This window comes from Patagioenas fasciata, chromosome 5, assembly GCF_037038585.1.
Source record: "Patagioenas fasciata isolate bPatFas1 chromosome 5, bPatFas1.hap1, whole genome shotgun sequence".
In the NCBI taxonomy this organism is placed as follows: Eukaryota; Metazoa; Chordata; class Aves; order Columbiformes; family Columbidae; genus Patagioenas; species Patagioenas fasciata.
This window is the reverse complement of record NC_092524.1, coordinates 45,935,110-45,949,560: the sequence shown is the minus strand read 5'-3', so window position 1 is coordinate 45,949,560 and position 14,451 is coordinate 45,935,110. Positions and strand designations below refer to the sequence as shown.

The 14,451-nt window shown below is 50.2% G+C and overlaps 1 protein-coding gene across 2 annotated transcripts in view; it reads left to right on the top strand.

The window, feature by feature from the left end:
* The window catches only part of LTBP2 (latent transforming growth factor beta binding protein 2), a 74,940-nt gene that overhangs the window by 3,448 nt on the left and 57,041 nt on the right, over positions 1-14,451 (top strand). For both annotated transcript variants that reach the window (XM_065839955.2, XM_065839954.2), the window contains exons 2-3: positions 5,514-5,584; positions 10,978-11,221. In XM_065839955.2, coding sequence (XP_065696027.1) covers positions 5,514-5,584; positions 10,978-11,221 — 315 coding nt within the window. The remainder of the gene's footprint in view (positions 1-5,513; positions 5,585-10,977; positions 11,222-14,451) is intronic.

Genomic DNA, 14,451 nt, shown 5'->3' with positions numbered 1-14,451 from the left:
TTCATGAGTGTGTCCAACCACAAGTCTTGCAAGAGCTGGATTTTAGTGTTTTCTCCTGGAGGCTCATTGTGAGGTGACTTTTGACACCACAGCAAATACCACAGAACATTACTGTCCTCTAGTACTGAGTAAGGAAAACAATCCACCCCTGAAAGCTTCTCTGCTTTGTTGTGCTCTGCTTAACCTATCTGTTTCCCCATCCTACCCTGACTGAGAAGATTTTCCTCTTGGGTGTTGTGGGGTAGGGAGCCAGCTGTGGCTGTAATCATGTGCTGGATGCATCCTGAATCTGAGCTGGCCAGTCCTGCTGGGAGAACACTGTAGGCATTTCCCTCCATCTTTGCGGCCCTCAAGATGTGACCCCCTTGTTCCTCACCTTCATGGGAAGGTGAGTCACAGTGACGATCCTCAGGTGATGTACACAAAACCAGGGGAAGGTGGGTAACAAGGGAGTAGTCTGGGGAAGCCTCTACTTCTGATACCTACCTGCCTGGACAACTTTCAGGGGCATGCAAGGCTCTGCAGGTAACAGGCTGGGAGTCCCACTATCTGTCCTTCTCTCTCCCACTTTCCTCTTGTGCATTCTGCACCCCAGTGCTTGTTTAATTGCTGTAGTAGACACCATCTGTGGCTATATAGTCCTGCTTTACCCAGGCTTTGTGGAATATAGGTTCTCGCTGCAGTGTGTGTGTAGGACTGCTCAGGAGTGGAGACGGTTAATGCTGATGTGGACTTGGCAGAGGATTTTCAGTGGCTCATCGGTGCCAGCAGACTTTTGCTAATGTTCTTCATTGGGTCTGACTGCAAATATTTCATATGCAGTTGGATGAAGTTCACTGTCCTGCAGTAGAAAGGCAGACCTGATGATCTAATGGTCCCCCTGGCCTTCTGTGAGGATGCTGTAAATGACCTGAATGGAGCCAGCGTATCTGGCAGCACAAAGTGCTGCATGAAGTTGAAAGATGACGCATAGATTGCTGTTAAAATACACGGTGAAAAAAATAGTTCTGCTGAATGTTTCAGAAACAGTATGTGAACATCGCTGAGGCTGTGCCCATGCTGAAACTATGTGAAGCCATGATCTTACTACTGTTTTCTTGTTTTCCTTCTCCCTAGTGCTTGTTACAGTTGCTTGGCTCTGGTTTCAGATAAGACTGCATGATCTTGCAGGTTTTTATCATCCTGGGTACCACTTGGTACAGCGGGGGACCTGATCCTGACAGTGGCCTCTGGCTGCTGCAGCAAAGCAGGTGACGGCAGACTGGCTTGCTGCAGCTCCTTTGCCCAAGTTGCGTGTTGTGCCAATGCATCCAATCAGGACTGTGAATGGTACTTGTGGATGTAGGGAGGCTTCATGGCACTGACTTCAGCTCTGAGGGCTGTCAGGGAGATGTCTGTCCCAGAAAAGGAGCAGAACAGTGCGTAGTGCCTGACACCTCCTGTGCACTCAGCTCTCACAACATGCCAGGGAATGTACTTAGGCATGGATGGTACATGCCAGCTGTGGAGTGAGGAGCAAGCTTGGTTTGCAGTTGCTTACTGCTGCCAGTGCTGTTTGGAGACCTCAGGGTGTAGCTGGCACTTGAGGCAGGGACTGAGATGTGGATCCACTGCCTCACCCTGCATTTTACCAGAAAGACAAACTCGAAGGCCCACGTCTCCACTAGTGAGCTGTGCCTTAGAGCCTCCTCTGGCACTGTGGCTATTCAGCTGTCTGAGCTATTCAACCCACCTTGTCTCCAAAGAGGGGAAACTGGCTATTGGAAATGGTCCCTTTCTGCTCCAGTTTGAACTGGGCTGGGAACTATTTTGGAAGGTGCTAGGTGGCCCATGAACCCTGTCGCAGTCCAGTGTTACAGATGGTCAAGTCCCAGTGCCTGTGAATGTCCTCAGCAATGTTTCATTTCCTAGGGATGATGTGTGCTGCCTGACCTGGCCCTTGGGAAGGTAAATACATTAATTAACCTATTCCACGGGTGAAGAGACAGAGATAGGAAAGACAGATTGTTTGCTTAAAGCTTGTTTTGGCATCAGCAACAGGGCTGGGAATAGGATGTCCCGATGTAGTGTGACCTAGAGTGAATGTTCAGTGGGACTTCAGTTTGGGACACCTGTGTGAGGACAGGTATTCCAATCTGATCTGGGGCTGTGGTGAGCTTCTTTCCACCTGGAAGAGACGCTGACCTGTCCATGTGTCCACCCATCCTCTGTTCCCTCTGCACCCCAGGCTGCCCAAGATGAGGGTGAGAGTCCTGCTCCCCTCTTCGTGTTGCCATGTGTCCAGTTTCAAGGGGTGGGTGAGCAAGAGACAGCCTGGATGCTCAGCCTTGCGTGGCAGCTGAGTGCTTCAAAGTTATGAGCATGGCTTTGTCCCATGTCATTGCTGGGTCTGCCAGGGGCTTGGTGCATCATGGCACCCAGCAGGTCCCCTTGCCAAGCAGCTCTGCCTGCTGCATTGGAAGCCTCAGTCCCCTGTGCAACTGAGGGGTGGTCAGGGGCTGCTCAGTGTGTACAGGTAGCTCCCCAGCAGCCACCCCCAGGACGGTGACACCAGGCCTGGAGGAACCCTGCCAATTGTTTTGTTCTCCAGAAGCAGCACTGGAGGGGCCCAGGGCTGGATGTGCCCCGCAGGTGGGTCACACTGGAGCCATGTCTTTGCCCTGTGTTGGCGATGGCACATGCAGCAAAACAAATGTAGCTGGGGGCCACCACTGTCTTGCGCACTGTCCCTCCACACTGTAAACACGCCATGCTCTTTAAATCTCCTGGGATTCATTCTGAATTCTTTGTAAGGCAGCAAAAACAACATGGCGTCCAAACCATGCAAGTGCCAACTAAAGGCTTTAAGTAGAACCAGACGTACTCAGGACTGGGTTCTGTGTGGCAAAGCCCCCATAGCTGTTTTCCCATTGCTGGTGCCCCTGCTCACCTGATGTCCCCTACTACATGAGGTCCTGCTCACTGCGCTTTCATCAGGAAAAAGTTATGGTCCTTCTCTGTCCTTCACTACTACCTACATGTTGCTCTTCCCAAGTGCTCACTTCTAGTCCTGGAGGTCCTCCCTTCCTCCATTTCTCTCCATCCTCTCATCCAGGAGGTTATGGAAGGAAGGGACAATCCCATCCAAGGGCATCCCTGCCAGGTTCTTCCCCTCTGTGCATGCTGGACTGTCCTCCCTCAAGGAGCATCACCCTAGTGCTAAAATCTCCCTTCACCTGGGGTTGGCAACTCATGTCTGGAGTTGGCAGTGACCCATGGTGACTCAGTTAATGAGAGATTCATGCTGAACCCAACAGTGATTTCATGCCTTCAAGAGTGATCTTGTCTGCTCAGGCTTGGGCCACTGTCTTAGTCTCAAGCCTTTCTTCCTGCAACCTCTGGCTTGCTGTTGGCACTGAGAACAGCTAGCAGCATGCTCCCTCCAGCAGGCGTGTGAGAGATGTGGATGAAACTTGAACTTTAATCTCCTGAAGAACTAATAGCGTGATTCAAAGCCAAACCAGCTTCTCTGGAGAAGTTAGTTATCTCACCTACAAGAAACAACCTTTGATTGTGTCAGTAAGTTGAGGTGGGAAAGGACAAGGGGTTTGCTCTTCAAGCTGGCTGGCTCAGTATGACTTGCAAGGTGTGTTTCAGTTGTGCCGAGGGAAGAATGGGAGCTGTGACAACCTAAGCAAGGGTGCTTATACTGCTGCTTGGAGCGGAGTCACTCAGCAGACCTTAAGTACCTAAAGACCTGCTCCAGCTGAGTGGTTTTCTCTCTTTTGTGATCTGGACATCTTTAAAAAATTAAAGGCCTTTTGTGGACTCTTACACAGTAGGTAAAGGAAACTTTGCTTTCCTTCAATATTTTCTGGGGATGTCTTGAAGAAGAGACCCTTAGATCTCTTTGAGTTGACAGACAAAAGCTGGAAATTGTTGCTCTAGCCCAGCCAAAGCAGATGTGAGTGGGTGCAAGAATTACTTTGGCTTCTTCTGTTTGCAGGAAGTCACACCAAGGGAACTTAAGTGCTTTCTCCCTGTAAAAATCTACCCAGGTTAATAAAATGTTGATCCTGGAGGGCTGGATAACGCTTTACAAATGATGTGGCTTCTTAAACCACTTCCCCTTCCCATGTGGAGTGACTGTATCTCTACAGGCAGCTTCATTCATGAACACCAGAATCCTTGGCGTGCCTGCTACCCATCATCTTTAGCTCTCCTAAAACGTGAGCCTCACAGCTTGAGCTCTGGCACTTCTCGAGTCTGATCTCATGCCCTGTGGATACAGGAGTCATGAGGATCCTGGTTCAGAGCAGGATCATCTTCTGACCCTGCTGTGTTCATGCAAAAGTCAATCCTGAAGACAAATGTGCATGTTCCTGTAAATTCTGTCAGCAGCTCCAACTGCCTTGTCCAGCGCTAGAAATAAACCATGATCCCCACTTTGTTTCTAGAGGCTTTCCAGAGCTTTCAGACTGCCTATTTCTAACTTTTTATCTTTTGATGACCATATTCTCCCATCTACCTAGACATGCAAAAGTTGCATATTTCCAAAACCTTCCCTTCTTGATGAGTAACTACACTTGGAGAGCAACCTCCAACTTGTTATTTCTTCTCTTTGTAGATGTGTAAATATGAGATGTGACCAGAGGAAGCAGGATTAGCTGCCTGCTTGGGTATTGTGGAGCACATCTCGGAGGCACAGCACTGTCACTGATAGCTGGATGTTGGCAGTGAGCTCTACCCAAAACCACATAATATGGGGGAGGTGGGGAGGACGTCGTCTGTGCAAAGGCAGTCAAAAGGTTTTTGCAGCAAAGTACTGAAATTAACCACCGTGGAAATGATGTTAACATCCTGGCATTAGTCTAGCACTGTGCATGTCAAGTAAGCACAAATTTTATAGCACTGGCGAGTCTGCAGTCCACAGGATTGCTGCTCCAGCGGCAGATAACAAATGTGGGAGTGGGGTGCTTGCAAAGGGAGAGCAAGCCAGGGGGTGGCCGATGTGGCTGCTGCGTGCTGTCCCTCCCAGGGTGGGGCTGAGCAATGAACAACAGGCGGCAGCAGTTCGGCAGAGAATGAAGCGTTGTCTTCGGCCAAAGCAACTCAGGACACTTGCAGAGGCGAGACACTATGACCAAAGTTGGAATCAGGCCCGATTTACACCCCAATACCATGAAGTGCCATGAGATCTTTAATGATCACAGGCTGCCAGCCTCCGATTGCTCTCAGGGGAAAACGGTTCCTCTGAGCGCTGTGCCAAGAACACAGCGTAATGCCAGTTCAAAAAGGAGATACTCCCTGAGGGATTGCTCACACTGCAGCATTCACATAGTCCTTGGGGGTTTCTTTTCCAAGCGCTTAGACAACCCAGCCCTTGTCCCATTGGTTTTGATCTCAGCTGCTGGTCCATCTGGAAGGAAATATCAGATGCTGCAGGAAATAATTTTATGGGTGACTCAGAGGTGCTGGCTGCAGAGAGACCTCAGCTTCCCTTCTTCTAACCGCGCTGCTTTGTCTCTGCTTAGGCCAAATGTCTGCGGCAGACAGTGTTGCCCAGGGTGGACCACGGCTCCCGGCACAAACCACTGCATCAAACGTGAGTATGACAGTCTCAGCTGGCACAAGTCTTGCGATGCACCCCTTAAAAGTGCTTAAGTACTGCTGTGACCCTGCACCCATCCCCTGTGCTGTGCCAGGGCAGATGGACTGTTGGGTCCTTGGAGACTGCACTGCGGCATCCCTTGGAGCTGCTGTGCCATGGGACAGCTCTCCTTGCCTGCTGGCAAAGTCTGAGCATGCTGAATAATTATGGCTTTACTTCATTATCGTTATTTGTGTCCATGCCGAGCAGTGTCTTGTTGGAGCAGGACATTGCAACGGCACACTGAGTTCTCATGGTCCTGCTTGGAGCAGAGACAGGTCTGTGAAAGTACCAGCAGGTGGGAACTGGTGGAGTGGGGCAGTGCTTACTTGGGCAAGTGTTGCTGAGCTTGAGGGGGAAATCAGGGCTGCAAATTATCTGAGTGCTATTAAGGAGAGCAATTAACGGAGTTGGCACAATGGCTGGGATGGGTGGGGCTTGAGCATGGTGCAGCACATGGGATGTGTAAAATGGCGGTGGCTGCAGGGCGCTCCTGCAGTGCGGAAACTGCCTGGAGAGGGCCCTCCTGCCTGCCCACAGAGGGGTTAATGAGGGCTCTGCTCTTCCAGATGGCCCTGGGGGCTGAGGTCATTTTGTGCTCCCCACACAGGACTGGAAGGGAAGGGGTTTGGGCAGGCACCAGTGCAACACATGCCAGAGGCAGCTGCGCTGTCATTTCTGTCCCCAATCCCTCTGTAAGCGCAGCCCAGCCCCTGCCATGATCCCCATCCCTAAACAAGGGGGCTACACCATCCAGCCCACCTGTGGACCTTCCCAGAGGACTGCCTGCTCCATGCACCCACCCGCTCCCAGGGAGGCAAGGAGCTGCCTGAGCAGCTCGGGGGCAGGAGCACTTGGGCACTGGGCAAACTTTCTGGAGGGGAATATCCTGCCCAGAATAGCCAAGAGCATCTGCCTTCACACAAGTGGCAACAGCTGCCCAGATGTTTACCAGAGAAAGAGGCTCAGTGTTGTTTGCTGTGGGATTTCATGGCGCTTCGGCTGTGCGGGGGTGATCGCATTAGCGATGGCTGTTCAGGAGCCAGGGGTCAAGGGCTGACTCACCTCCCGGCTCCCTCTCCCCCTGTCGACAGAAGCCAAACGGTAGAGAGCGTGCTGTGCTGCCAGACAGCGTCTGTAAACAGAACACGGGGCCAGCCATGGCAGCATCTTTCTCTCATTAGGGATTTTCGTACAGGCAGTAGATCTGGGCTCGCAGCCACGCAAGGCTGTCTAGCGATTGCTCAGGTGCTGGGCCCTGATTCCCAAGGATTCATTCAGGGTCACTGTCACCATGATCAGGCCTGACAGTGTCCTCCCAGCTGGGGATGGTAAGTCTCAGGCAGGTCTTAGGTGGAGATCGGTGATGTGTAAACATCATTTTGTTCCCAGCTACCTCCCTTGCTGGACCTTTCTGCTGGAGTTCAAGCTGCTGGGGTTGTTAAGCTGTTTTTAAGGCTGCCAAGGCAAGCTGGACAGCCTGTCCCAGTTAGTTTCTGCACTGTAATACTGTTTAATGTCTGGTCCCATGGTCTTTGATATGAGGAATATCAGGGATGTTAGCAGGGTAGAAATGCAGCCAGAGGGAACCTCTTAGAGTGATGAAGTGGCGAAGAAGTTGTCATTCGGGCCTTGGGCAGGACCTTGGTTTTGATGGGCCTGAGCCTAGATGGAAGAGAGAGAGAGGATAGGCCAAATTGTTGCCTTCATCTACTCCCTATCACCTACTGAGCATGGTGATTTCTTCCTTCTCCACCCATGCTTTTCCAGGGACTTTCCTCTTGCAGCATCTCTGCATATGACTGAACTCAAGTCATGGGCATGTTTCTGTAGCCTTTTGTTCCAGCTTTGAGAACCGAAGTGCAGTGAGATTTTGGGCAGTTTTCAGAGAGTCAGTGACTGGGAAGATGAAAAAGAGAAATCTATCTCTTCAGGACACTGGTGATTCTTGGGAAAGTGGAAGTGGGCTAAGGGAGTTTAGGAGGAAGATCTTGCCCTCTTGCAGTGAGCTTGGGTTTCAACCCACACGCTACCAGATCACCACACTGAACTGCACACAAGGCATCTTGTGGGGCTCTAAGGGTCTTCCCGCAGGAGGGGACATTAGGGATAAAGAGATACAGCTGAACTTGGGCTTGAAGAGTTCATCCAACCTCCTGCCTGTCTAACTTGATCCTGGGATGAGACTCAGGGCTGTATATCCTGGATTCAGTGGAGAAGAAACCTGCACACTTAAGATGGCCAGAATATTTTGGGGGCTGCAGTGTGCACTTGTCGATAGTTTAGCTGCTGACTATTAGTTCATCATCCTTCCCCTCTGCTTCAGAGCAGGGCAATCCTCCTGCTCAGGCTCATGATGTCAGTTCTTCAACCTCCACTTTCACCAGCATTATTTACTATGGATCTCTGCTGCTTTCCCAGACAGCAGCCTGGGCTGGGCTTGTAGTGCAGGGTGGGCTTTTTTTCTGACATGGATATTTTAAATCTTCAAAGAAACATTGTTAATCAGCGTTTTGGGAAGTACTAAAGAAATTAATGCACTTTCTAATCGTGCAGATGGTCTTGTGGTTAAGATACTGGATGAAGGTGCAGGAATTCTAGAATGAGTTCTGGCTCTGCTGTGATCTCAGCGTGTCTTCAGACAGTCACATTAGCACCTGGGGCTTTTCCACATCTGCAAAATGGAGATGACATCCACATGATCTCTCCTTTTGTCTGTGTAGTGACTGTAGGGTTTTTTGAGCCCAGACTGTTTCTCATTGAAGTTCTGTTTTCTCTCTGTTATTCCTGCATTGCTGTTGATCTCCCTGCCTGTACAGATCTCTCACTTGTGTTAAATTGTCCATCCCTTCTGGCTTTGCTAACACAGCCAGAGCTTTAAGTTAGAACTGAGATTACATATTGCTCTGCATCAATAAGCAAACTTTCCCATGAGAAAGTGGACTAAATCATGCCAGTGGTACAAGTCCTTCAGCATTTTCCCAGTTTTCCTGTGGATGCCTAGCTGGCATTATTAAGAGTTTTGAGATGACTCTCTTTGCTTTCACTAAAGCCCCAGCTCCTGGAACATGAGACTACAGTGAGAAGAAAGGAGTGGCTGTTGTCTCAACAGAAACTGGTTTTAGTCCCCATAGCTGGACATCTCAGAATAACAGCTGGGCTCAGAAACCAGAAAACAAAGAGATTCCAAATATATACATATGTGTATACACACACACACACATATATATATATATATATAAACTGTCTTGTTTCTTCTGTCAGTGGTATGGGTTTGAGGTCCTAACTTGTGATTTCACACACTTGGCATTGACATTACTTCTGCTGAATGATCTGCTCTCCCTGCATTGCATAGCTGGACTCAGTGAAAACCAGTGGCTTTTTAAAGCTCTTTCAAGTTCTTCCTGAGTCTGCAAAGGCAACGGGGAAGGGGATTAATCCCAGAGCTGGAATACTGGAGCTAGGGCAGTCCCCACCCATCCTGCCTGAAGGGACCAAAAGAATAATCCCATTCCCGTTTCCCTCTCCTCTGTATCAGCTGCCTCAGGAACTTTTCAGAGTGCCTGGTCGCTTATCGCTGCTTTCCTGCCACAGGGCACAGCCTAACATGACAATGAACATTGTTAGTGGGAGAGGTTGTGAGAACCACTGTGAGCCCAGATCCCGGTGCCACAGCTCTGCAGTATTTCAGCACGTGAAGTGGTTGTTTTCAATGGCCGGCTTCCTGGTCTGGTGGTGTTTGTTAAAACAGGCATTTGTTGTGAGATAACAGTGGGGACTGGCAGCCTATTTAAATCACAGCTGAGTTTTATATTATAAATTACATCAACTTTTGGAGTGCCAGGCTTCCCAGAGACAGTTAATTCCTGCCTGACTAGGACCCTGTCTCTGTTCCACAGACTGCAGTGATGACTGATTTATTTTACTGAGGGATTTCGTCAAAACCTCTGGCTTTACCCCATACAGCCTACTGTGACTTGGGTTCTCCCTTCCCTTAAGCTCTTCCTCTCTTTCTGAGTGTTAACATAGTAATAAAGGTTGCATGAAGCATTTTAGCCAACATATCCCTGATCTAGTTAGGAAAAGCTGATGGTCCAATTTTGGGATGAGGAAAGGCTTGTGGGGGCTATACCACTGTGAAAGTACCTCAAAGCCTGTACAAGGACTTTCCTCACTTGGCTGCAGCGAGATGACATGTGGATGGCACACGAGGCTACAGCTCTCTTTATGTGTGTTGCCCAGAAGCAGCATTTCTCACAGGCGTGACTGGATCTCAGGGGGATAGAGAGCACAGAGAGGGAGGGATGTGCTTATGAAACCCCAGCAGCTGTGTGCAAAGGTGGTGGGATGTCAGATGCTTCTGCAGCTTCCATGGGGCAGTCCTGGGGAAGGAACCCTCAGCAGAAGCTGTGCCTGCATGTTTCAGCCCGTTCACAGCATTCCCACATGGCTGGAGGTTAATGTCCACCTTGCGTTGTCCAAGGAGGTTTCATTACCCTTTTGCCAGCCAGCCCTTTCCTTTGAGGGAGGACACTATTTTCCGGTGCCTTTTCAATTATTCTTGCTAAGAATAATGAGCCTGGTCCTACCTGAGTGAGCTGTGGTTTCCTGGCTCTCTTGGCTGGGCTATAAATCCAATTTGGCATCTGTTGACTCGGGAAGTGTTAGGGTCTGGCATATAATTAATAGCACTTTCCTCCCGGAGTGCAAACTGAGGCTGATGTGCTCTAATTAGGAACACACACAGGCTCAGAGGGTGATTTGAGCATGAAGTTAATGAACTGTAAGTCTCTGTAGCTGTGGAGGAATTTGAGCACAGTGACTCCAAAATCAGCTGCAGAGGGAGATCTGGAAAGCTGTGGAGGTGACAGCCAGATGGACCATGCAAATCAGACCCCAAAACAGAATAAAGCAGGAAAGTAACATGCAAACTACTCCCAAGAAGCTGTGACAGTGTGTGGTCATCTGTTTTCTCGCCTGGCAGTTGTTGCCTCCCCTTGCTCTGGACTGGGATCCTACTGCTTTGAGGGCTATGGGCAATGTTGCAGCTGTATGCTTTCTGCAGATGCTGCTGCTCATTTTTGAGCTTTCTAAAGTGACTATTACTGGAGAAGTGCTCTGCAGAGACCAGTGGGGAGAAGTGGGAACAGAAACAAGTCTCTAATGGCAATGACCTTGTGTTGGGGGACCCGCGGGAGCAGTAACATGGAGACTTTGAAGGCCACCTGCCTGCAGAGGAGAGATGGGGCTGCCCTGGTTGTGCTGCCCCAGCCAGATGCCACAACCGTGGGGCTGAGGATGCTGACAGGAGCCCCATGTCCACTAACCACCTTTCTGTGTCTCCCCAGCTGTCTGTGACCCACCGTGCCAGAACAAGGGCTCCTGCAGCCGTCCCCAGGTCTGTACCTGTCGCTCAGGCTTCCAGGGCTCCTGGTGTGAAGAAGTCATTCCCGAGCAGGAGTACCACCAGCCTAGTGCCGCTGCCGCCTTTCAGCCCCATGCAAGCTCCCTCCGGAGAAGGACCAACATGGCAGGGCGGGATGCCTCCCTGCGAGGGGCTCAAGTGCCCGTCCCACAGCACGTCCCAGTTGTGTAAGTCAAACCCAGGTCCCAGTAGGGTGCTTCACCAAACCCACAGGCAGCTAACGCCATGCTCAGTGGGGCCACAAAGACCAGGTTGGGTCACAAGACTGGGCAGCTCAACTCCTGATGGAGGCTCCTGCCTGGACTGTGGGAGTGGAGGGAAGGGTGTCAGGCCCTGCTGTCCCTCCAAGGGACTCAGTTTGGCCCCAACACTGTGTTACTGTCCCCAGGCACATGCAGAATGGGGCTGGCTAGTGGTGATCCCCTAGTGAAGAACTGTGAAGCTCAGCAGTTTGCCCTTGTCCAGTTAATGAGCAGTGTTAGTGGTAGCAGGAGGGTGGATGGAGGAGTGGGCGTTAAATCTCTTCCCAAAGAGGATGTGTTTAGAGCAATATGTCCTGGTGGTATCCACAGGAGGGTGCATAGGTATGAGGTCTGCTATTAAATGCTGATATGAGCAAAGTGATGATACTCAGAGATGTCTCCTGGCAGACTCAAGCTGTTATTGAGCCATTTGTTCCATATTTCTGTGTCGTGCTGCTGTGGTGTGGGTCATGTTTTTACCGAGATGGGTGCCTGTGTATTGGGTACAGAAGCAAAGACGCAGCTGTTGGAGCTCACAGAGGTCCATGCAGCAAAGACTCTGTGAGGAGCATGTTAAACTTACAATGACAACTGTAGCATTGTCTCATCTTTTTGGGTGACGAAGAACTTACAGCTCCACCTGTCTCAGGTCAGTGCTGAGATACTCTTGCACTGGAGCTGTGACTCCTCCACACTTTGTGTTTTGTTAAGTCCCTCTGCATCTGTGGGTTTTCTGCTGAAGGAGGCAGAAAAGGCAGGAAAGGTGCCTTTCCCTGACAAGCAGCTCTGTGGTGCAGGTAGCTCAGTGGGGATGGAGAGGTGGGAATGGTGCCTGCTTGCTATACAACCCACACATTAGTGTTTTTAAAAAATTCGCCTCCACTCTTCTGTGAGAGTCCATGGACATGGGCACAAAGTGTTAGTCTGCACCACTCCTAAGGCCCATGTTGTTTTTGCTGCTGCTCACTCAGCTACTGGGCCAAAAAGACTGCTCTTGGTGGTGGCCACCACAGCAGAGAATTTTCACTTCCAGCAAGAAGCCTGGCTTTCAGCAGAAGTCCCTCAAGAAGATATTACAACGAATTACAGGTGCTTAACCAGAAGGTAGCTTCAGTTTCTCCTTTTCTTCTCTGAGGTGTTTTGACTTTCTCTGTCAGCATCATTAGAGCTGCCCAAGGAAAGGGCAGGTTGGCCTTCTTTTTCTGTATTTCTGCGGGTTGTTTTTAAAGTGTCTGTTGCACTTGAAGTAGCTGTTGCCTTTCTGTCTCTTCTGAAGCAAAGGCAATGCATGGGCTGGAGACATTTCTAGATGGTTTTGGCCATCTGCAGTTTTGGAGGGGCTCAAATGGCAGATGAAAAATTGACTGACATGAAGTAGTTCACTGAAGCCAGCATATCTTGGTGCCCAAATGAAAGACTATCTGATTGGAACCAAATTCAGGCAAGGCAGAGGTGATGCTAGCAGGGAGAGGTGGCCGCGTCCCTGTCTGTCATCGCTGCCCCCAGAGAGGCTCAGTGCCTGAGCAAGCATGCAGCCCTCACACGTGCCTGCAATCCTGGTCATTGCTGACAAGTTTCCCGCAGCCATGACCCCCTCATACCCCTCAGTGCCACCGCTCTGTGTGCAAGGGCTGGAGGGGAGGGAAGGCAGCGCCCTCAGAGATCCAGCACCTGTTGAAGGCTTTCCCAGTAAGCAACATGACCTCAGGCTCTGCACAGAGGACGCGGGGCTGTGCAGCCGCTGACAGAGCATTCCTGTCCTGACAGTCAGACACAGCGACTAGTGATCGCTGGGCTGGGATTGCTGAGTGCCCAGCTGCCCACTCACTGTACCTTAAACCCTCTGGCACTGTCCCAAGGAAACAGGACTCTACTAAGGACATTGCTGTTCCTTCCCATGGAGGCCATAGGACGTTGCCTTATCCCACAAGATTCAGCACAAGTATTTGATGTTTGTCCTTTGCGATGGCTACAGGTAGGACCCTGGGACATGGCCACCACTGATGGCCTTCTGGTGCTGTCCTGTGCTGTCCCTTTCCTGCCTGGGTGCTGCGTAGTGGTGCTGTGCAGGCAGGAGTGGGGCTGCCTGCACCCTGGCATTGCTCTGCACCGGAAAACCTCACTTCAGCTCCTGGGAATTTTCCCATACAATTCAGTTGCTTGGGTTCTGTCTGTGTGCAATATAACATAAAGCAGACAACTGGCAAGACAACTGGCAAGACCTAGAAGTATTGCTGCTGTTAGATGGGTTGTTTCCCAAAAGTTTTTGAGTGCCCCTGCAGCCTGCCAACTTCTGGGCCAGCTGTGGAACCTATAAGAATGAATGTCTGCAGCTGAAGGCTTGCTCCTGCTGCTCTTGCACCCAGCTGTGCCCTCCCACTGCTGCCCTTGCACTGGCTTTGGTGCTCATCTGCCACCTGGGTAAGCTGGCTCAACAATAACACAGTAAAATTAGGACAATTTTCTCCCACTTCAGTAGACTAAATTGACTTGTTGAAACATTACATGAGAACCAGAAGGACTGGACAGAATTGCATTGCGGGGGGAGAAAAGGGATGAACTCCTCTTTTGGTGAAACTACTTATTAGGTTGGTCATTTGTCTCGTGAAACCATGCTCTCAAACTTGTCTGAACTTGGAACCTGATTCTGGCAGTTACAACATCATTTACTTCTGTGCTACCATTGAAGTAATTTCTGTGCTTCTGTGTCAGGCTTTCTCCATGCAACTGGGCTGCAGCAGCAAAAGCAAGAAGCAAATTGGCCTTTGAAGAACTAGGTAGACCTTGCTCATATTTGCAAGTATGAGGATCAGTTCTTAGTCACTACAAACTCAGGGTCACCTTCACTGCAGTTCAGTTCACTGTCAAGTCTGAGAGGAACAGCTTGGGTTTTCCAGTCCTTGGTTTCCTCCTGGATAAAAATTGATTGTGCTGGTGGGACACTGACTTTTTCTGCCATGCTTCCACAGCAGCTGGCTTGCTTGTCTGATCTGTTGATAAGGAAGAGGTAGAAGAAGCTTTTGGATTTCTTAGTGGACAGAGGACACTGGTGGTTCCAGGACAGCGGTTGTGAGAAGACTATGAGATTCAGGACAAACAACCAGCCACCAGCCTCCCTGCACATTCACATTGCTAACAAAGAGGAGTTGTGCAAG